The 23,521-nt window shown below is 37.7% G+C and overlaps 1 protein-coding gene across 1 annotated transcript in view; it reads right to left on the bottom strand.

The window, feature by feature from the left end:
• Nucleotides 1–1,796: 1,796 nt before the first annotated feature.
• LOC149019111 (2-isopropylmalate synthase 2, chloroplastic-like) overlaps nucleotides 1,797–23,521 on the bottom strand; it is a 38,060-nt gene continuing 16,335 nt past the window's right edge. Inside the window, exons 11-12 of the mRNA XM_089153178.1 lie at nucleotides 2,215–2,357; nucleotides 1,797–2,128 (exon numbers count right to left, since the gene is read on the bottom strand). Of these exons, the coding sequence (XP_089009304.1) occupies nucleotides 2,029–2,128; nucleotides 2,215–2,357 (243 nt within the window). The 3' untranslated portion in view covers nucleotides 1,797–2,028. The remainder of the gene's footprint in view (nucleotides 2,129–2,214; nucleotides 2,358–23,521) is intronic.

Below are 23,521 nucleotides of genomic sequence, written 5' to 3'. Positions count from 1 at the left end.
TTGGAGAGCCAGAGAAGGCTGCTCTATTCACAACTGATTCTGTTGGGTGGCGAAACTCGTGGAGTATAAGAATCCCTACTCGAATGGGTTCTCATCACTTGTACCAAAAAATAGATCCAGATAACCCGGTGATCAGAAGGAAACATAACCAGAGTTAAGCATTCTATTTTGCTGGGCATTCACAAATTTGAACCTTTGGGTCCCTACGAAAGTGATGGTGAGAATGAGAACTGAGTCATATTGAGCAGAAAGAAGAGAGATGATGAGTATGATATATGTGTGCCATTGAGCATGAGACGTGTTCGGTTGTATAAGCATAATGCATGTATGTAGTTGAGCATGAGACATGCAGGTTGTGCAAGCCAGATGCATCTATGTGTTATTGAGCATCATAGATGAATGCTGTCAGGCCTAAGATGTGATTACTGATGAACATGAGTGCAAGTATACTGCATGGGACTTGGGAATTCTATTTGTTAGGCATTCATGCATAATGGAGTACATAACATACTTACCTGTGTGGTATTTCGTTTATTGGGCTTTAATGGAGCTTACCCAATTTGGAAGAAGATTATGAATGGTTAGTAGTAATCTCACTGCATCTATGGCCCTGGTGGCACTGGAATGTTGTTATATGTTTCAACTGCACTGCTTCTCGGTTGGTGTGGGTGTGACAAAACTCTACTGTTCTAACAAAATCTGGAGACTTCACCAAATGCACAGCTTCTTACCTTACCTTGTCTCCTGCTAATTACCTCTCTCCTGAGATGATGGTGTGAGAAACTATTGGACGACGTATAACCCACTCGAATTGAAAAAACTGTAGGAAGGAAAACTTGCCAAAATTGAAGAACTTCATCCACATTTATAGATACAGGCCTTGTAACTCTGTTGTTGAATCAGATTGGCAGTTGTTCCTTCCATGTAGATTTCCCAAAAGAAACTAGACTGCTGTTAGCCTGTTACCCTTTGCCTCCAACTTATATTAGCCTCTATGACAACACATTAGTTATGGAACTCATTGTGATAATCTGAAAATTAGGAAGATCAACCCCAGAAACTGTCATCTTCCCCACCTCATCAGCCGGTGAGACATGAACTGAATCCTTACCTTCTGATCCTGCAAGCATTTGAACTCAAAAACCATCCTACTATCATTTACAGGAGCTCTGATCCTAACACAAAGAAGGCTGTATAAAGCGGTTTTAATTTCAAACAATTAATTTTCTTCAGCTGATGTAAACAACCTTTGAAATTGCAGGGACAGCTCAAGAAGAAAGAGAAAAAGGGTTCCAAGAAAGAATTTTCAGAGCATTATCATTGGGATGTAAAAGCTTAGATATTTTTTATCCTTTTCTGGTCTGAAAAGCTTAGAGATTTGGACAGAATCAACAAAAATGGTTGATTCGTTTTTGCAACCAAACATACACATAAAGGAGGTTCATCAAATTAAGAGCCTAAGCTGTAGAGAATCCCCTAAAAACCAGCTACAAACAGCCAGATTGGTTATCTATCTTTGCCCTCGTTACTGTCCATCCATTCCCTGACTTTTTTTAGTTGGGTTATTGCACAACCATTATGTAAATGACACTTTAAGTTGGCTGCCAAGTTCATCAACATAGACAGTACACCAAATGAGAGGAAAAAAGAGACTAATATTTTCCTTGATATCTAATAATAAATCAACAAAATCATCCATAGTTCCTGCCAGCAATAAAAAGGAATCCAAATCTTAAACCCAAAATTTTTCCAAAGAAAAAAGACTGCCTAAATACTAACCCCAAAAAAGCATCTACATAAATTTTCAGTAACTCAGTAGACCTAGAAAGAAACTTTATAAGACTTTGTGATCCACTTGGAGCTTTAACTCTCACTGCACCCTCTCCCCAACCACCCTTCTCCCCGCCGGGGGGGGGGGGTAAGGGAATAGAAGGACAATCCACTTGGAGGGTAAGCAACAGTAGATGAACCACTGAACCGCAAAATGACACTCTGGGAACCCTTAATGCCGACTGTCACTAGAAAATTTTATGCAGTTGCACAATTCTTGAGACCCAATACCTTATTAAGTGCACTGACATAAGCTCGAACACTAGAAACTACAATGTCCACTTCTGCCCCAGCTCCACTGTGAGAAGATTAAAAAAACAAAAGCATGTTGGTATAGATACAAAGGTGATAATCATCAAGGTTACAATCATGAACATGCCATACCTAAAAGTACGTTGAACAGTGTCTCCACTTGCATGAGTAGATGTATGGCCATTCTCTGGTTGTATCAGAACTCTTGTGGAGGCTATTGCATCAATGCCTTCCGTAACTGCATTGATGTTGTACTCACGAAGTACCACTGGTACCTGCAAACCAGTTGGAGGATGGTAAAAAAATGACACCCACCCAAGGAATAAAGGGAAAAACATACAAGTTCTTCAACTCAAATTACCCAAGTATTGGTGCCAAAAGTCGTCAAATAGAAGGATTCACACACAACAAAAATGCAAAAGAAGAATGAAAATGAATACTAAAAACATTATTGACAAATCACTTAAAAGCATTCCTGGAGAGAGAGTACTTGAAAATTTCAACGCAGTAACACTAGACAAGAGAGCCAATTAGTCACAGTCAGCCACATGATCCCGTCTCCATCCCACCTAGTCCAAGCAGCAAGGCTTAGGAGACCAGCATGGGACAGAGGATCAGGCTCAAGTCTTGTCCAATTCAGTTAGAATCAGCGTGAACCCCAGACATTGGAATCGAAAGAAGCAAATATTTTCCAAAACTTCATCTTATACCTTATTTCCTAAACTATTTGTGCCAAAATTCCACAATATATCAAATTGTCAATTTGGTTGCTTCATGTCAACATTTGCATCCCTGATATAGCACTTTTCTACATACTGTTTGATTGCCAAGGCCACTAACCTTATTTCCTGTTTGATGGTTTTCCCTTCTTCTTTTTTTTCGATTTACTGTCTTTATGTTGCATGCTTAGACTTACATTTTCTTCTCATTTTTCATGGTGATTCAATAATTATAACCACCATCAATGTTCTATTTTGGTGAATTATGATCATCTTGTGGATGATTCTAGACTTTTCTCTTATTCTACATACATTCCATGTCCTTCTTGATTTTATTTCTCTTAATATTATGATATTATTCATACTGACTGATTTTGATTGGTGAGTTTGATGAATTATACAACATATATGATTATCTTATGGATACATTCTCTATGTCACCTCCTAACATGTTTTCCTTATATCTCTTGCATTAATGTAGTGTTGAGTTCTCAGCTTACAAATATGTCGTTTCTCTATGATTTTAGAACAGGCTTTCCATACATTATTGATTCATATGTAACTACCCATATCCATTTTAAGCTTTTTCAAAAGCTCTCATTGTTACATGCCTTATGATTTCTTCTATTATTATATGATGATCATCTATGATAGTTGTTTGCATCTTCATATTTGGTGCCATCATACCCCATGGATGCGTGCATGTACTTTAGACATTTTCCTTATCCTACATCCATGTATTTTTCCGTTTAAATCTAGCTTCCTTCTGCATTTTCAAATATGTCATTAGCATGTTCTCATGTCTACATGCATCACATGTATCTTGTATGCTTTTTTTTTTCCATCTCCACGATTTTCACTATTAAAGTAGATGCTTTATTGGTACTTCCAAAATTCAATTTTATGTATGATCTCTTCATATTCTAATCATTGTTTTACCATCATCTTGCTTTTCCAAGAATTTTCTACTTTAAATTACTTAGGTTTTTTCTAGGTTCACATAGCCTGTTTTAAATCATTTTGCTTTATATATAGATTCCCATGCATGTTTAAATCATTCAGCTACACTGCCTAGGCTTCAGCTAAATATATGTTCATTGGCACCATTTTACGCTCTCATGGTTTCCCCTTCATTTACCATTCATCCATGTATCTTAGGTTTAGAGTTTGCATATTCAGAATTTGCTTCCTTATGCATTATTCATTCCTTATTTTGTATATTATCTATTTATATTATGTACACCAACCATGCATCCAACCACTTTAGGTATGTAGCTTTCCAATTCTCTTTTTATTTTACTTTCATCAACACTAACACTTGACATATAGGCTGCAGTCAAACCTCTAAAGCATGTTACTGAACTCAATCTCGTACATTTACCTTCATTTATTATTGCTTTATTTTAAATTCTTTTTCATAAGCATGTTATGCCATTCCCTAGCCAAGTAATACGGAGACTGGCTTGACCGGGCAGATTACAGTACCTCATATCCATGGAATGAGATCTCGCGAGATCTTGGTTTTTTGAGCTCTTGAGATGAGATCTCTAGCAAGAATTACTCCAACTCGACCAAGATATCAGTTTGAGATCTCAACCTACCCCTCCACTTAAAAGCAACCCTCTTGAGCGAAAACCCTCTCGCTCTCTTCCGCTCTCTCGCCTCTTAACTCACCGAAACCCCTCCAAAGGCCTTCTTTTGCCCCTTTTTTTGTGGATTGACACCGGATCTTTACCTACAACAAGTCTTATCACATCTACAAGACTACAACAACAAAAGAAGATCCAATGAGCTCATTTCAAGAAGATCTTCAACCAAGGTGAAACTTTGCCCAAAAATTTAATGTTTTCAAATATTATGTTCTAGAGTAGGAATTTGAGTGTAGATTAAATCAAGGTTGTCAAGTGTCCTCCTAGGCGGCCGCCTTGTCGCCTTGGTTTTTGTTGCCCTCTATCGCCTAGCATTGCCTTGTTGCCTTGACAACCATGGATTAAATATATGTTGAACATCTTGCTCTAGTTGTCATGAAAGAAAAATATTTAATTTCCTATTATTAATTTATTTTTTTATTTAAAAATACATTCTCTAAGAAATTAAAATTAAAAAATGTTGAAAAATACTTTTTATGAAACTCATTCTAACATATGTAAGACTCCATTGGAAGGGCAACAATCTTATGGAGTCAAATTTCTTTTTCTTTTTATGCTTGTTGCCCACACTCGATGCTACCAGGGGATGATTGATGCAGTAGCTAGGGGAGCCATAGAAGTGAGAGGCCCAACCCCATGGAAACCGAGGCACAACTACGTGCCTAAGGTGAAGAAGGAGGTGGAGAAGTACATTGATACACTGAGGCCACGATGAAAGACATACGGTGTCACTGTGATAGCTAATGGATGGAATGGTCCTACTAGACAGTCCATTAATTTCATGATGAGTTATAATGGCAAGACAATGTTTATGAAGTTTGTAGATGCCTCTGATAAAGTGAAGGATACTGAGTACCTATACAAGCTTTTGAGGCAAGTGGTCCTTGAGGTAGGGGCAAGCAACGTTATCCAAGTTGTCACAAATAATGGTGTTAACTTCATGAAGGCCGGGAAAATGCTAATGAATAAGAAAAGCAGCAGGATTCGCCTCTTTTAGACACTATATGCAGCACATTCCATTGACCTTATGTTGAAGGACTTGGGGAAGAAGAAATCGATTGGCAATGTGATTGCAAGGGCAAGAAAAGTCAGTAATTTTATATATAACCATGGGTATGTTTTGAAAATTATGAGGCTAAAGTGTCATGGTGATCTAGTTAGGCTTGGTTTGACTAGATTTACCACCAACTATATGACATTAAAAAGCTTCCAGAAGAACGTGGTGAGTCTTCGGCACTTGTTTGCGAGTTAGGAGCAGTTTAGTTGGCTTGGATCTAACACACCTGAAGAAAGAGAAGCCCAACAAACCATTGTTGATGATTCCTTCTGGAGGAAACTTAACAGGACTGAGGGAATTTTGGAATCTATTGTGTTTGTCTTGAGGATGCCGGATGCCAAGAAGAAGCCCACATCATCCCACACATATGCTACCCTCCAGCAGGTGAAGGAATGGACCAACGTTCTGCCCTAAACCCTCCAAAGCCTATTTGAGGATCATTGATGAGCGACGGAAGAAGCACTTGATGCATCATTTGCACTTGGTTGGTGAGTCACTTTGACTTTACATTGTGCAATACTACAATTTATATATTGTTGATTGCATTTTTATAAACAACTAAGCCACCAACCAAGTTTTTAATTTCCTCAACATAAGCTTACTACCTCAACCCTAAGTACCACTACAAATATAATCTGGGGCATGAGGTCCACTTGATGACTGTGATGCAAGAGGTGATGGAGAATTTCGTGCTAGATCCTACCATGCAGGGGTTAATTAATGGAGAAGTGAGAACTATTTCATGGTTTCTTCACCTTCTTCTTGCATATAACTTGTTTCATAGTTTCTTCACCTTCTTGCATATACAGTAATTAAGCTTGTACTAAGTTTTTGTCAACACTTGTAACAAGGGTGTAGAGATCAAGGATTTCAGGAAATGGCTCGGGATATTTGGCAAGCTTGTTGCATTTACAACTAGGAATAAAGGAGATCATGGTAAGTAGTCAAGTACTATAAGTCTGTAAGTATTATGATTTACTTGCCAATACCCTAATGCTAATAGCCTAATGCATTCTTATATTTTATGATGCAAAAGACTAGTGTGGGTGCTATATGGAATTAGTGCCCCAATCTGAGGGAGATAGCAATTAAGATACTATCACAGACATGTTCATCCTCTAGTTGTGAGAGGAATTGGAGCATCTTCTCACTCATTCATAGTAATATACACAATAGATTGGGAACTAAGAGGCTTGAGGATTCAATGTATGTGCATTATAACATGAGGTTGAAATACGGCACATACGGGATGTTATGGACAAGTAAACGACAAAGCTCAGGACCCGACTGAATTGTTAGATATATTCCACGAGCCACCCGTAGAGAATGAGGATGATGTGATATACCAATGGATTAGGGATCGTGGTACATTAGTGCGGGATCAACCAGAAGAGCAGTTGGATCCTACTATTGCTGCTGCCATGGACCCAGCTAATGTGGATGCTCACATTTTCTAATGAAGGTGCATTGCATACACTTGCAGCCACAAAACCAACTATACCATTAGTGATGCCACCTGGCCACCTTGCTACAACAAATGATCGTGAGAGTGGGAGCTCAAAAGATAATGGTGATGATACTCTTAACCCTAAGTCGGCCTTCGAGTCAAGGAGGCAATGCTAGTGGTGCAGGTGGTAGTTAGGTTGGTGGTGTAGTTACAGGTGGAAGTCAAGGGGGTTCACCTCCACTGGAGCAGATTACATACACTGCAGAGTTCCACTTTACCCATGCCACACAAGATGCCAACCACAGTGCTTGTATCGCATCCCGAACTTATAGTAGGAAGACCAGATAGGGTCAGGGGCACATAAGTGATATGAGCATACAGGATCTAGTAAAGAGCATGGGAGCATGAGCATAGACCACAGTGTTACTTAGCATCAGAGTTGGCAGCATAGTTGTCAAGGCGTCGCCTAGGCGTCTTGGCGGAGTTTGAGGGGATGAGGCGAGAAGCGCCTCATGTGGAGTCCATAAGGCAGTCGCCTCGGGCTTTGAAGCGTTGCCTCAGAAGCATAGGACCCCTAGGCGACCGCCTTTGTGGATTTTAAAACCACCATATTTTTTTATTCCAAATCAAAGGCCAAAAATGAATTAAAAATTAGATTCCAATTGGGAATCATCTAATGGTTGAGTGCTTATATAAGTTTTACATGAGATACATGGGATCATTCTAACATTAAATCATTAACAAAAAAAACAAAAAGAAGAAAACCCGAGAATTTCACTTGAGACTCTTGCGAGCCCTAAGCCCCTAATCTCTCATCGTCTCTGCCTCTCGGCCCTCTCCCTCTGCTAGTCTCTTCAGCTTCCACTTGATCGACGACGAAATCAGCAACTCCGACGACAGTCATCGACTCTGGCGACAGCCAAAAACATCACCGGCGACAGCCAGAGAGGATGCTACTCTCTTTCAGCTTTTCATTTCTTCTATCGACGCCTGCTACTATCTTCCAGAGTTCCACTTGATCGACGGCGACAGCCAAAAACATCACCGGTGACACCATTGTACTCTCTTTTTCAGTTTGGAAGGTCCAAAATTGATCGACGCGTGCTGCGACTCTCTTACTTATGCTTCTTTTGTTTTTTTCCCTCATAGGCTCAATCAAAAGCCACCGTAGTTGCAGAGCCTGCAGCAACCAAGTTGTAGCGGCTTCCGGTACTCTGGTCACCATCTCAGGCGACGGTATGTCACTGGAATGCTTCTTTTTCTTTTCTTTTTTTTCTGCGTTGTAACAATGTTATAAGTTGCTACTTTTAATTTCTATTTGGAGATTGTTAACTGATTAGATAGTTACATGTCGGTTATGCTCTATTTGACTTACTCCTCTGTTATTCTGGAATTTTGGTTTTTGATTTCCTCTTGGTTTAAGTCTGCATTGGCTATTTCCCGTTTTTGTTATTGTTTAGGCTTAAAGTTATTTGGGCAGTCTTTGGTAAGTGTTTCTTTCTGCTTTTCAGTGTTAGTATGGAGGATGTTGCAGCCGTTATGTCTTCTTTTTCATGAGTACTACTAATTTGGTAGAATCTGTAATTCAATACAAATTCCTCTTATTCTCTTCATATTTTTACTGCAAGTGAATCTGTATTGCTGTTTTTTTATTGGACTATGCTTATACAATTGCTTGATTGATTGCTGGATCTAGGTGAGGTTTCAGGCTTTCAGCAGTGATTGTATTCTCATAGAATGGCATTCAACCATAATTGTTTGCTCATCTATTCCTTTGACCAAGTTCTATTTGACTAGTTCTGGAATCTCTCTCTCCCTTAGATTGTTCTCTTATTGGGGATTTATAACTTGTTCGTATAACCGAGACCAGCTAATATTAGCTTAATAGCTTCTAGCCTACTGATTATTGTTGTTCATTAGCTTCAGTGTATTTTGTCTATAATTTTTTCTGATTTTTCAGAATAGAAGCTTGATTATCAATTTATCATGAAGTGAGATGATTAGATGAATGCATAGATTTTTATTGTGGTGTGGTATGGTGCAAAATTAAAATTATATGGTATCATTATCAATTTTATTATTGTTTTTAATTTTGGTTGATTATATATGTATGTTTCATGTTTTTTATTGAAGATATTTACTAGTTATTTACAATGACCTCAAGGCCCTCAACTGATAATCCAACGGCTACTTCTAGTCAGCCTATTCCTAGTGGGGGTGAAGCCTATGATCCCTCGAAAGACCCGAAGAGAAAGGCCAAGTCAAATGACCCAGGGTGGAAATATGGGTATTGGTCAGATGTTGCTGATAGGAATACAATCAGGTGCACTTTGTGCAATAGAAACTTTAAAGGAGGAATTAGAAGATTGAAGCAACATCTAGTGGGTGGATATGGGGATGTTGTGAAGTGCACTAAGACCACTGTAGAAATTGCCCAAGAGATGAATGCAATGTTGGTGAAAAATAAAAAGAGGGCAGTTGTTACTGATTTGGATAATGAGGAGTATGATGACATTCAAATTGGAGAAGAACATCCTATTCCTGCCTCTACTGGAAGAGGTACATTACCTAGTGTAGGGTCTGTGGTTGAGGTGTGCTCCAAGATACCAAGCTCTAGGACTGCATCAAAGAGACTGAAAAGTGCCCTTAATAAGGCATCAATAAGGGTCCCATGGATATGCATGTTAGACGCACTCCTGAAAAGTTGTTGAAGAAAGGAGGGCTAAGGGTGCTACTTAAACAATAATCTTAAATAGAATGAGATCCGCCGAAGAAAAGAAGCGAGTGGATAACCACATTGCTGATTGGATGTATCAGTGTGGCATTCCATTCAATGCAGTTAAAGCTAAAAGCTTTGAAGTGATGGTCGAGTCTATTGCACAATATGGTTATGGGTATAAGCCCCCAATTTACCATGAAGTTAGGGTGCCTTCATTGAAGAGTGCAAAAGAAAGAACGATGGAGATAAGGAAAAATTATGAAAAGTATTGGAAGATGTATGGATGCACACTCATGTCTGATGGGTGGACTGACAAAAAGGGTAGGCATCTCATCAATTTTCTTGTCAATTGTCCAGAGGGAACATTCTTCCTTGGTTCTATGGATGCATCTAGCCAAGTGCAAGATGCAAACATGCTCTTTCAATTATTGGATAACAAAGTTGAAGAAATTGGGGAAGAGCATGTAATTCAAGTGGTGACTGATAATGCCTCAAATTACAAAGCAGCAAGGGCATTATTAATGGAGAAGAGGACTACATTATATTGGACTCCCTGAACAGCCCACTGTCTTGATTTGATGCTAGAGGACATAGGGAATTTGAAACAATATAAGAAAGTGATAATTCAGGGAAAGAGAATTACCACTTTCATTTATAGGCACACAAGATTGTTGGAGGCCTTGAGACAAAAAAAAAATGGTAGGGATCTTGTGAGGGCTACAGTGACTAGTTTTGCCACTTCATTCTTGACATTGCAAAGCTTATTGAAACACAAGGATGACTTAAGGCACTTATTCATTTCTAAGGAGTGGACAAAATTCAATTTGTCCAAGACAAAAGCAAGGAAGAAAGTAGCTGAAACAAATTTTTCTACAGCATTTTAGCACGGTGTGGAGGATTGTATTAGAGCATCACAACCTCTTATGATTGTATTGAGGATTGTGGATGCTGATGAAAGACCCGCATTGTCTAAAGTGTTTTTAGCCATACAAGAGGCTAAGAGAAGAATAAAGGACAATTTTGGAGGCAAAGAACGACTCTGGAAGAAAGTCATACAAATAATTGATAGGCGATGGGAGTGTCAGATGGAGAGACCTCTATATGGTGCAGCCTTATTTTTGAAACCTGAGAAGTTCTACAACTTAAATGTTGTAGATGATGGTGAGTTGATCAGTTCTCTCCAAACTTCTTTCAATGAAGCTGTTGGAAGACTAGTGCCTAATGCATATCTACAAGATAAGATGTTGTCATGGGCAAGTGAATACAAGCAAGGTAAAGGTCCTTTCTCCATAGCTACGGCTATTGACAGCATACAACTATGAGTCCTCATAAGTTTTTACTTGTATGTTTTTTATTTTTAGTTATACTTATTTGGTTTGTAACTCTACCTATTATGTTAATCTTTTTTTTTTTTTTTTTTTTTTTTTTTAATACTATAGTTACATGGTGGGATACACATGGAGGAATTGCTTTTGAGCTTACAAGGATTGCACGGAGGATACTAGGCCTTTGTTGTTCTTCCTTTGGTTGTGAACGGAATTGGAGCACATTTGAGTTTGTAAGTATTAAGTGATTCAAGTATTTAAAACACTTTTAAATTTAAATTTAGAAGAATGACTTGGGATTCTTTTCAATTGCTCATGAATTCAGATTCACACCAAGAAGAGGAATAGGCTGGAACATGAGAGGTTAAATGATCTAGCTTTTGTTCAGTGCAATCGCCGTCTTCAAGAAAGGTTTAATGAAAGGCGATTAAAGAATAGAAATTATGATCCACTACTCCTTGATGAGTTTGACTGGAGCAGTGAGTGGATGATTAATCAACCTGATGATTTAGTCCATCCTGAGGGTGATCTTACTTGGAGCACTATTGATAGAGCTATAGGGGCATATACATCACTTGAGGGCCAGAATAGACCGAGGAGATGTCAACCAAGTGAATCAACATCTGCTGGAGTTAATATATGTTACTCACGTCGTAAGATTTTGGAGAGGGTGGTTGAGGAACATGACTTTGAGTCTGATGGAGACATGGAAGAAGTGGAAGATTTGCATGATGATGAGAACATTGTAGATGATTTTGGTTTGAGGTCTACCCATAGAAAAAAATTCGAGGGAAACTTAAGTTTCGACAAGTTTTAGGGAGTATTTTAGGGTAGGATTCTGCATTTAAGCTAATTAGAGTATAAAGAACACATTAGTTGTATTTCCTAAAAAAATTTGTGTAGATATGTCATTCGATGTACATAACATCAACGTAAAGTTGTCCGAGAAGTACACTCTAAACTTAACTACTTAAAGTACATAACATTCAATATATAATTTTTAACTTCAGAACATCAAATACAAAATAACTGACAATAAAAGGAAAGTACAACTTAGTGCAAAGAGTGGATCCATCCTGCGAGCTGAGTAGTACTATGCCTGTAACATTTTATCCTCCAACCAACGAACATAGACATCCCATGACATTTTATGCCTATGGTTGTCAAGGTAATCGACAACTGTAACTTTATAAGTCTAGTCATCAACATGCCTAAGATAACTAGTTTGAGGGAATACGCAATTTGGATAGGGAAGTCCTAATGGAGAGGGTATTTGTTGTAATATTTGGGGAAACATAAAATAAACAAAAAAAAAATTAAAATTTTGGAAAGCTACAAAATTTGCAGGAAAAAGTCTCAAGTTTCCATGAAATTTCCCAGGTTTCCAAGAAATTTCCAAGATTTTCACGAAATTTCCCAAGATTCACGAAATTTCCCATGTTTCCCACAAAATTTGGGGATTTTTTTCTCATCAACTAGTTGGTCCAACTAGGTTGAACCAAGTTTCAACAGGTTTTGAGAAGTTTCGACGAAATTTTGACTATTTCGAAATTTCGTCGAAACTTGGGATTTTTTTCAGTCACCTAGTTTTTCGTTTCAAGGTTCCCAAAATGAGAAATTTTCAATTTTGTTCTATGGGTCTACCTCTTTGGAGCAACAACAACTTCGAGAAGATCTCCCACTTGCTACCAATTTGCTTGATAATGATTATAACTAGCTGACTTATACTTTTCTATTGGGAATTTTGGATATGGATTGTAGATTTTTATTGGGAATTTTGGATATGGGTGTGTTGGTATATTTGGGATTTGGACTTTAGATTTTAGATATAAGTGGGATTGTTTTCTTAAATATTTAAAACTTTCTATTTAGATATTTGGCTATATGCTTTGTTTCATTTTCTTCTTTTACTTGTGAGGATATTTGGCTACAGCTCAACAATGTAGAAGAAGTGGAGTTGTAGGTGCTGGTGGAGGTGGAGTCGTGGAGTTGTAGGTGTTGCTAGTGTTGGTGACATTTAATGAAGGTATGTTGTCTAGTGTCTATTTGTTTTACTCAAGCATCTATGTGTTTACTATTTAGTTACATTTTATGGTATCTTGATTCTTGTTAATAATAGTGTGATACTTGGAATTTATTTAGGACCTACTATGTGTGGTTTGTAGTATGTTGGATGACTTGAGGTAGGCTAAATGGCTAATACTAGTTTTTTTATTATATATAAGATAGGTTTATAATGAATTAGTGTATGAGATGTACACTCAAAAGTAAAAATTTCACAAATTTCACTTAAAACGCCTCGACCGCCTCAAAAGCGCCTCGGAGGGTGCCTCGTCAACTCATCGCCTCAACTAGCTAAAATCGCCTCGCATCGCCTCGTCACCATGACAACTATGGTTGGCAGTCCTTGGAGTATACATACGGGGGACTACACCACTAGTTCGGATTATAGTGTCTACTCTTCATATAGAGGGCATTCTAATCCACATAGAAGAGTGAAGGTGGGTTGTTGACTGAGTAGTACAAGAACCCGCACCCAAGGTTTAAAGTATCGCATATTGGTAATGTATCAGTCGGGCGATTTTAAGAGACGTTTCAGTTCGTATGGTATCATATCGAAGATACTTAGTGATGGGTGAATAATATAATAGAAATTATCAAAATACTTAAGGTGGCTTGTAAATGAATCTAGAGATTTAAATCCGGATTCATGAATCTAAGAATTATACCGTTTGGTTGTAAAAATCTTAGATTTATGAATCTATCCTTTAGTGTAAAAAGGTGAATCAGAAATGGGAGGGTGAAATCCGAGATCAAAAGATTGTACAAAAAACATGTTTTAGGATTAAGTCATAGAGAAACCGAATTTGAAATCGCCAGCCGAAAATAACTAATTGGAAAATGTGCACTTGGAGGACGGCCATAAGAACAAAAAATCATCTTTTAATTGAGAAGCTCGTATGTCTAACTCATTATCTTGCAACTGCTAGTCACATGGCTTGCAGATTGCCCTGAAGCAGTTCATGCCTTCAAAGATTCAAGGTTTCCCTTCACATCTTTGCTCGAATTGGTGTCAAACGCATCTTCTAGTGTATGTCAAAGGCCTAAGGGGTTTGGAAGCTATTATCTTCAGTCTGGACATTAAGTTCCCCTAAGTTTTAGGGATGTGCAAATCCAAGAAATTTCTCCCCATGTACAAGATTCAATGTCAATGGGCGAGCTAGTCACAAATAGTAAGAAATGCAGGAGTCTACAGCTTGTCACGAGACCAAGCTCTTTCCCTCTTTTAAGCGGATCGATATGGGTACGGATCATTGAGTATCCCATTGTATCGTTATGTAATGGTGTGTATCGCATTGTATCGAAACGAATCAACCAATACATTGAGAGATGCGAGAGACAATTCAGAAAAAGAAAAGTTTAGATACATATCGGCATGTATCATATCGTAGGCTTGCGATACCAATAAGTATTGGACAGATACTTTAAACCTTGCCCGCAACCATATGCTCAACAGGAGTACCAACAGCAATAGCGGGACTTTGGATGGCGACCTCCAATGATTGAAGGTTACCCTAAAGTTTATTCCTCCAAAATTCTAACACAGACACATATCGGGCCACATACACTCATATAAGACATACTACAAGAACTCCTTGATGTGGGAGTCGTATTTAGCCACCACTCAGAATGAGATGTGGCGGAATGTTGAGTGATACTCGCCGATCATCCAATCACCTGGTTTAAATTTGAAACTTTGAACTCCTAATCTTTGACAAGTGTACAAGTAATTTAATTGTTTCACTTTACATTGATTAAAATTGAATCTGATGATTCTATTCTATTTATATGTTAATAATCAATCCATGGAGGACAATGATCTTGCTTGGCAACATGGAGTCCCCATGGATCCACGACAACAAAGGATCATGTGTAACTATCGCAGCATAGTTCTTAATTATGGAGGCAAATAGCGGTTAAGCAACAGTTGGCTGGTGGCTATTGTGATACACCAAAGTCCCTTGTTGCCCCTAATTCTGTGAGGGATGTTATGATAGACCACATCATCAAATTGGAGAAGCAGCATACAGCCACTGGTATACAATGTGGTCATGATCGTGGTCGTGGTGCTATAGGAGCTGGTGGTGGAGCTAGGGCATGATTAATTTTGATCTCACCATTTTTTGTTATGAACTTAAGAACTTATACGGTTGTAATATTGTATTCTTAAGAGTCAAGAATGTGATACTCTATTGTACTCATATGGATGGAATTATAGTGATATTTAAGTTATTCGATGTATCTCTATTTATATGTCTGGTTTGAAAACAAGCTTTACACAATCAAAACAATAGCTGAACTTGAAAAGAAAGTGGAGAAGAAGAAAGAGAAGAGAAGTGAAGAACCAGCAGCAATGTCATGCGACACTAGCTGAAGAACCTAGAATCGCAGGGTGTCTCTATTTATAGCTTTAAAGAGTGCAAATACAACTTGAGAGACAAAAAAACTGTCCTCTAGAAAAAGGAAATAAAAAAAAGTACAACTTCAGGACAGAACTTACTAATTTTCAAACTCCCAAAATCTGTCCAAAATAGAAAGTGTTCAGAAAATAGTAACTAGAAGAAAAATAGAAAGTATCCACTCAACTGTCCTAAGCCTTGTGTACCGAGATTCCTTCACCAAAAGATAGAAAGGCAGCACCAAAATAGAAGATAAAGTGAAAAGGAAATTGTTACCAAGGCTTGTGCACCAAGACAGCAGCCTTGGAGTCTCTGCACAACTACCAACACTCCCCCTCAAGCTGGATCATACAAGTCTCTCATGTCTAGCTTGCAACAAATAGACTAAAAACTAAGTTTGAATAGAATAGTGAAAAATAAGCTAGCTGATCAATAGAGCTCACAAAGGGAGTCTCAATAATCTTTTTCTTGACTGCATCATACACACATTGACAGTCACCTCTATATGCTTCTTGCTCTAATGGAACATTGGATTGCTAGCAATGTAAGTAGCAGCCTGATTATCACAAAACATTTTCATAGGGATAGAGATTGAAAATCCCATTTCCTCCATCAAGGAACGAAGCCACATCAATTTCGCAATGTGTGAGTCATGGCCCTAATATTCGGCTTCAACACTAGAACGGGTAATCAGGGACTGCATTTTACTCCTCCAAGTCACAAGATTTCCTCCAAGAAAAGTACAATAACCTGTAATAGACCGGCAAATAGCTGAGGATCCTGCCCAATCTACATCAGAAAAGGAAACCAAATCCATACTCCAATTTGGTCGATAGATGAGCCCTTTTCCGAAAGCACTCTTTAAGATACCGAAGTACTCTTAATGGTTGCATCCCAATAAGTCTTCTTAGGAGACTACATAAACTGACTCAACACACCAACAGAATAAAAAATATCAGGACGAGTAATAGTGAGATAAATAAGTTTTCTAATAGACTCCTGTAACGATGGACATCATCCCATCCTAACCTCAATTGAGGATCCATAGGAACGTCATTAAGCTTAGAGGCAAGCATGCCAGTCCCTATCAAAAAATCCAACACATATTTCCTTTATGACAAATCAGCTCCCTATCTACTACAGATTACCTCAATTCCCAAGAAATATTGTAGAACACCCAAGTCTTTGGTTTGGAAATATTTTTGTAAGTGTGCATGACTGTACAGATTGCTCCAACATACAGCTTGAAAGAAAAATATCATCAACATAATTTGCCATAATGACAACCCTACCATTTAACAAAGATTACTGATCATAATAACACTGAACAAATCCAAAAGATTCTATAGTCTTGCTAAATTTCTCAAGCTCGTGGAGACTGTTTTAGTCCACATATTACTTTGTGAAGTCTGCAAACATGAACATTGTCCTCCCCCTGAGCAACGTACCCTGGTGGTTGTTCCATATAAACTTCTCAATTAAGATCACCATACAAGAAAGCATTTTTTTTATGTAAAGCTGAAAAAGAGGCCAATCATAATTTACAGCTAACGAGATCAACACATGGACTGAATTAAGTCTAGCCACAAAAGAAGTCTCAAAATAGTCTACACCGTATGTTCATGTATAGCCCTAAGCCATTATGCAGCCCTTAAGCCGTTCAACCGTACCATCAAATACTTAACAGTATACACCGACAACGGACCACATCTTTCCCAGGAGGTAGGTCTACTAAAGAACATGTACGACGAGATTGTAAAGCATCCATTTCCACATCCATGGCAGCTTCCAACCAGGGTTTTTAAGGGCATCGGTATGATGGTTGGAATATGAATGGCAGAGAAAGAGGAAGATAATGAAAGTTGGGAGGTAAATGAGAAATAGATACAAAACTGGAAACAAGATAAACAATGTTTGAGCGTAAAGTAAAAGTATGAATACCTTTCCTCAAAGCAATTGGTAAGTCTCTGAGGTTGGAGTAGGATCTCCACTAGAAGAATCCACTGGTGGAGAGGATGATGAGGGAACTTCTGTAGGACCAACTTCAATCTCCACTAACGGAGAACCGCTAGTATCATCAAAAGGAACCTATTATCCACAATACGCTCTACCACTTACGTCTCCGCAGATAAACATGAAGAGGGACACTATTGTTTGAAGGAACCAAAGAGGGAATAGGAGGTGCATCATCTGAAACACAGTTTTCAATAGACATAGATGGACTAGGGTAATGAGGGGTAGTTTCCAAAATGGTCGCATCAGCACTTACAAATTGTTTCCAATGAACAGAATCATAACAGTGAAATCCTTTTTGAGTACGGGAGTACCCAAGGAGAACATTGTTTGCAAAATAAAATTAACCACAAGCGCACGGTATCGTGTAGTTAATGGGTCGATCTCAGGGAGATATACCACTTTAAAATAACCTTTTAATGGTAACGCGAGAATGCAATGATTCAAAAGAAAATTAGCTAATTAATTATACTAAATTAGTAAATCTAAATTAGCGGTCCTAACACATACATCTAATGCGATCGAATTGAGACTAAAAATAAACGAACATAACCTAACCATTCATCATCTAATAAAAAAATGCATAAATAAAATGCAGGAATAAATAAATGCGAACAATAAATAAATAAACGAATAAAAGGGAAGTGATCTGGAGTGTCACTCTAGCGAGAGAAGGGGAGTATAACTAAGATGACTTTAACCGTGGACCCTTTGCCGTAGCTTACAGTTCACCAATCAGGGGAACTGATATTAAAGAAAAAAACGCATAATGTAAATAACAAAACAAATAACAAAGCAATAAATGGAAAAGGGAAACCTTAAACAAAGAGAGGCACGACTGTTGGCATCTTTGATCAAGGACCCAAGGGGAAAGGAAAACAATAAATAAATACTGAAAAGTTAAGAATATGGAGCGGTAGACAGAAGCAGGAATAGAGGGGGGAGAGAAGATTATTGACGAAGACTACTTACTTGCATCCTCGAATCTTGAATGACACACAAACAAAAAAAAACCCTTGAACAATCGATTTGAATCTCAACCAACCCTAACAACCAGATCTGGAATGATCCAAATCTGCAATTACTAGACCCAGAGAAAAACGAATTGTCTTTGAAATTGAAACTTGAAGCTTGAACTCAAAATTGAAATTGCATTAAAATAAACTAAATAACTTGAATATTCATTGCATTACAAAGGAAAATTAAACATAAACATTCAATCTAGAAACTAGAACCTCACAAAGCAATCAAGGAACTAGAGAAACCTAAACAAGCTAAAGAAAATAAAAGTTGTACTGCATAAAAAAAACAAAAGAAAAAGAAAGTGTAACCTAGGTCTAAGAGGAGAGGGCATATTTATAAGAGATGGTGAATGATTTACAAATAAGGAAATAAATAATAAAGAAGAGTGAAATAGAAAAGAAAAGAAAAAAACAAATAAAGAAGAACCTAATTTCGTTGGAAAATCTAAGGAATAAAGAGACGAGAGAGAGAGAGAGAGAGAGAATGAGTGGAGGGAAAGAGAATAAGTGATGAAAGAAAATAAATATATATATATATATATATATATATATATATATATATATATATAGTAATGTACAAACGTGGAGTGGGAATAAGGAAAGAGAAAATATATATTAAGAAAAGCAATGTGAGAAAAAAATAAAACAGTAAAGTAAAAGAAATAGAAAGTGGGGAGAGAGAAAAATAATTAGGGAAACAAATAAAATCTAATAAAATAAAATCTTCTAGGAAATCTATAGAAAATAGAAAATACTAATCTTTGACTACTTGTGGGCCCCATACATTTTCAATTACAATAAAGTAAAATAAAATAAAAATCCTAACTAATGTCAGCCGTAGATTAAAATTGCCTTCTTTATTTCTAAGACATTCTGGAGTTGGCCGATAATCGCATCTCTAGCTCATCATGCTCCAAATCAAGCCATTTTCGCACTTGAGAATTTGAACGGACCTCTTCACGTGTAAAATTGCATGTTTCATACCCAAAACTCCAAATATTTGCTAAAATACTGAAATATCCTAAAACATGGAGAGGGAAAAAAACAACATAAAACCCAAGGTAGCTCCACTGTAAGTGTGTAAAATGCATGCTTTATGCCCTAAGATTTCACACATAAATGTGTTCAGCCAAATACATTTAACAAACTAAGGGAAAAGTATATCCAAAATATGTGATATGTGAACAAAACAAACCCAACCCAAAATTCTAGGTGGAACTAAAAACGGTTCTCCATTCGGAAAAACAACTGAAAAAGGTGATTTATCAAAAAGTAAAGTCAAAGATATCGGTTAATAAATGACCAATAATTAAAACCGCATCACACCAGTAACTTTTAGGAACATTCATCTGAATTAAAAGAGCTCATGCAACCTCCAAGAGGGGCGATTCTTGCATTCAGCCACTCCATTATGTTGAGGACTGAACAAACAACTAGTTTGATGAATCAAGAGAACCACAGGGCTTAGATATATCATTTTGCACATATTCTAAAGCATTATCATATCTAAGAATATTAGCTGGAAGAGAAAATTTAGTCCTTATTTCATGAACAAAACTATTAAATATAGTTATGAACTCAATCCGATCCTTAAAAGATACAACCATGTAAACAGGAGAAATCGTCCACCAAAGTGACAAAATACTAAAAACCATTCCTATTACTAATTCTACAAAGACCCCAAATATATGAATGAACAAGAGAAAACAAAGACTCACTACAAGGGACAGAGCATGGAGGATAAGTGGCACGATGATGTTCTCCAACTCACACGCCTCACAATTTAATCTAGACACTAACTTAAAATAAGGAAATAAAAACTTTAATCTAGCTAAGATAGATGGCCAAAACAACAATGCCAACTAGAAAGCATCTACACCATCATCAGAGAGAGCTGCAATAGGGGCAGCATAGTTTAGATAGTAGGGTCCGTTCCTTTCACACCCTCCACCAATCGTCTTCCTCACATGAAGGTCTTGGAAAACACAAGAATTAGAAGGTCACAAAGCAATTTACTGCTTTAGTGAACTAGCTAACAAATAATAAATTAAAAGGAAAGATAGCAACATAAAGTACGGATGACAAAGTAAGCCTAGAATAGGTGTGGAAGTCCCATTAGCTATGGTGACAAAATTATTAGTGGTAGATTTAGAAAAGACCTAACAAGTGATGACTTACCAATCATGTGGGAAGAGCCCCTAAATCAATGATCCAAGGGTTGGGTGTAGAAGTGAGAAGTGTTGTGTCACTTGCATGAGAAAGTGTGGCAACAGTACCAGTGGATGTGGAAGCATTGGTCTCAATATTTTGCAATCAGCAAAGGATTTAGCTTCCATCATCTCGTAGAGTCTAAAACAAGTTCCTTGAAAAAGATCCAAAACCATTATCGTTGTTTGCTACAATGTCAGTACCACCATCAGAAACAGCATGATTGGCAAGTTGTTTGGCCCACTCTGGCTTTTCATGTTTGGCCTAACAAGCTTCCACCAAGTGCCCTATTTTACCACAATGAATACAAAGCCGAGATGTCTTATCAAATAGATGAATACCACAGCCTCTAGAAGATCTACGAACTCACCCTAAACCACGACCACGTCCCCTTCCACGAGAAGTAGTAAAGCTGAATCTTCTCCTTTAGAACTATATCCAGGAGAACTCCTTCCAGGCAAGGCAATAAGTTGAAGTCTAGTATATGCTTCACTAAGGTTGGAGACATGCTCAACAACAAGCAGATGTCCTTCAACAGATTCCAATTCAAGGTTCAATCATGCAAGAAACTTGGATACAAAAAAACTCATTCCGTTGTGCCTTAAACTTCTCTATATCTGTGGTGAGAGGTAGAAAGACAGTCAACTCCTCCATCATGCCTTTAAAAGCGTTGTAATAATCCTGATATTGAAATAGCTTTTCGTAAATACTATAAAATATTTTTATCTTGGGAACAGGTCTCTTGCAAGTCATCCCATATTCCCTTGGCAGTCTTGTAAAACATAACATTAGCTGCTAATCAGGTTTCATGCAATTCCACATCCATATTTTGATGATTGCATCATCTTGGATCCAACTAGAATAGGATTTGTCAATCTCAGCGGGAGGTTCTCCCTTAATAAGTTTGAGCTTACCTTTTGCAAGTATGTAAACACGAACAGATTGTGACCAAAGCAAATAATTAGAACTATCTTTGAATTTAATGGAGTAATCTGAACATTCACTTGATCAGCTTGTGATCCCTTGGAATTAGCAGTGCTAGTGGTCGAATAACCAGTAATTGAAGAGATGATTTGTAGAAGTGGAGGTCACACAATCGATCACAATCCAACAGCCCAAAACTTGAAGATAAGTGAAAAAAAATCTGCAGTATGTAAAACTGCAGTGTAGAATCAAAAGAGTAGTTTTAGACTGGAAAATTAGAGGAATAAATTATGCACAGTGCAGAAAAATAACATTGGGAAAAATTGATTAAGTTCTGGAATATTAGGGATTAAAAAGTATAGAAGATCAGCTTAGATTATCATCTGATCTAACTGTAGATTAAAGTGCCGCAGTAGGTGGCTGCGCACCAAAGAAAGGAGAAAGAGAACTTCAGAAGAGAACACTGAGAACAGCACAGTTTTGATTCAAAAAAGCTCTAATGCCATGTTAGAAAACAAGCTTTAAACAATCAAAATGGTAGCTGAACTTGAAAAGAAAATAGAGAAGAGAAGTGAAGAACCAGCAACAATGTCCAGCAATTCTAGCTAAAGAACCTAGAATCGCAGGTGTCTCTATTTATAGCTTTAAAGAGTGCAAATACAACTTGAGAGACAAGAAAACTATCCTCTAGAAAAAGAAAATAAAAAATACACCTTAAGGACAGAACTTGCTAATTTTCTAACTCCTAAAATCTATCCAAAATAGAAAGTGATCTGAAAATAGTAACCAGCAGAAAAATTGAAAGTATCCACTCTAACTCTCCAAGCCTTGTGTACCAGGATTCTTTCACCAAAAGATAGAGGGGCAACACCAAAATAGAACGTAAAGTAAAAAGGAAACTGCTGCCTAGGCTTGCACACCAAGGCAGCAGCCTTGCAGTCTCTGCGCAACTTTCAACGTGCTAAAGGTTATACATTTCATGTTTTATAACCTTAAATTTTCATTCCTGCAGCATTTCAGTTTTGAACTTAAGGTCGAGTTAAAACTCATACTTAGATTTGTGAACACAAATCACAAATCTAAAGCTACCCTTGTTTAAAAGGCCTAGATTAGGCTAATTGCCAAGTTTAAGCCCAACCTAGGCCTTAAAACCCCCTAAGATGGGCCCTTGAGTTCTATTGAGTTGGCCCATCACAAAATGCAAGATCTCGCCATCTCGAGCGAGTCTTGCTTTTTGGGGGGGAAGAGATCGGTCTCTAGAGCAAGATTTCTTACTTATCTTCCTTCTGCTACTGAAATGACCCAACTACCCTCATAAGATTTCGATGATCACAGGCACATATAATAAAGCAACCTACTTGTGTGATTAAGATAACCCAAGTAAATTTGATCAAAAACAAAAACGATAGAGTAAGTACTATACAAGATGAAACACTCAAGCAGAAAGCATACATTGCACTGAAGGGTAGAGAGCGTATGTTGCACTAAAGGAGTCCAAGTGGCACACAAAGACCAAGGACTCATGGCATAGAGGACCAAGGATTGGACCTAGCCACATGCAAGTACAAGTCAAAGATCCAAGAATGAAGACGAAACCAAGCTTGAAGACCATGCATATAGAATATGAAAGTGGCACTTGTAAATGCATGCTTGTCAATAGGTTGTAAAAGATGTCGTGCCCCAGCCACTGTACAGAAAGGACATACTAGTGGAATCCTTCTAAAGGTGTAGAAGGGAGTGGATGCAAATTCAGTTGAATTGAATCACTATAAATCTTGTGTTTAGCCTCCCTTTGCTCGCTTCATTTACTTTAATTTTTAATCATCAGTTAATTGTAAGGACAAGGCAACACCACTAGTCTCAACCTATTCACTCCAAAACTAGGTTGATTTTCAC

The sequence above is a fragment of the Hakea prostrata genome, chromosome 4, assembly GCF_041222555.1.
Source record: "Hakea prostrata isolate BN-2017 chromosome 4, UWA_Hpros_2, whole genome shotgun sequence".
Lineage (NCBI taxonomy): Eukaryota > Viridiplantae > Streptophyta > Magnoliopsida > Proteales > Proteaceae > Hakea > Hakea prostrata.
Note: the sequence above shows the minus strand (reverse complement) of the source record. Positions and strands in the feature narration are given on the sequence as shown.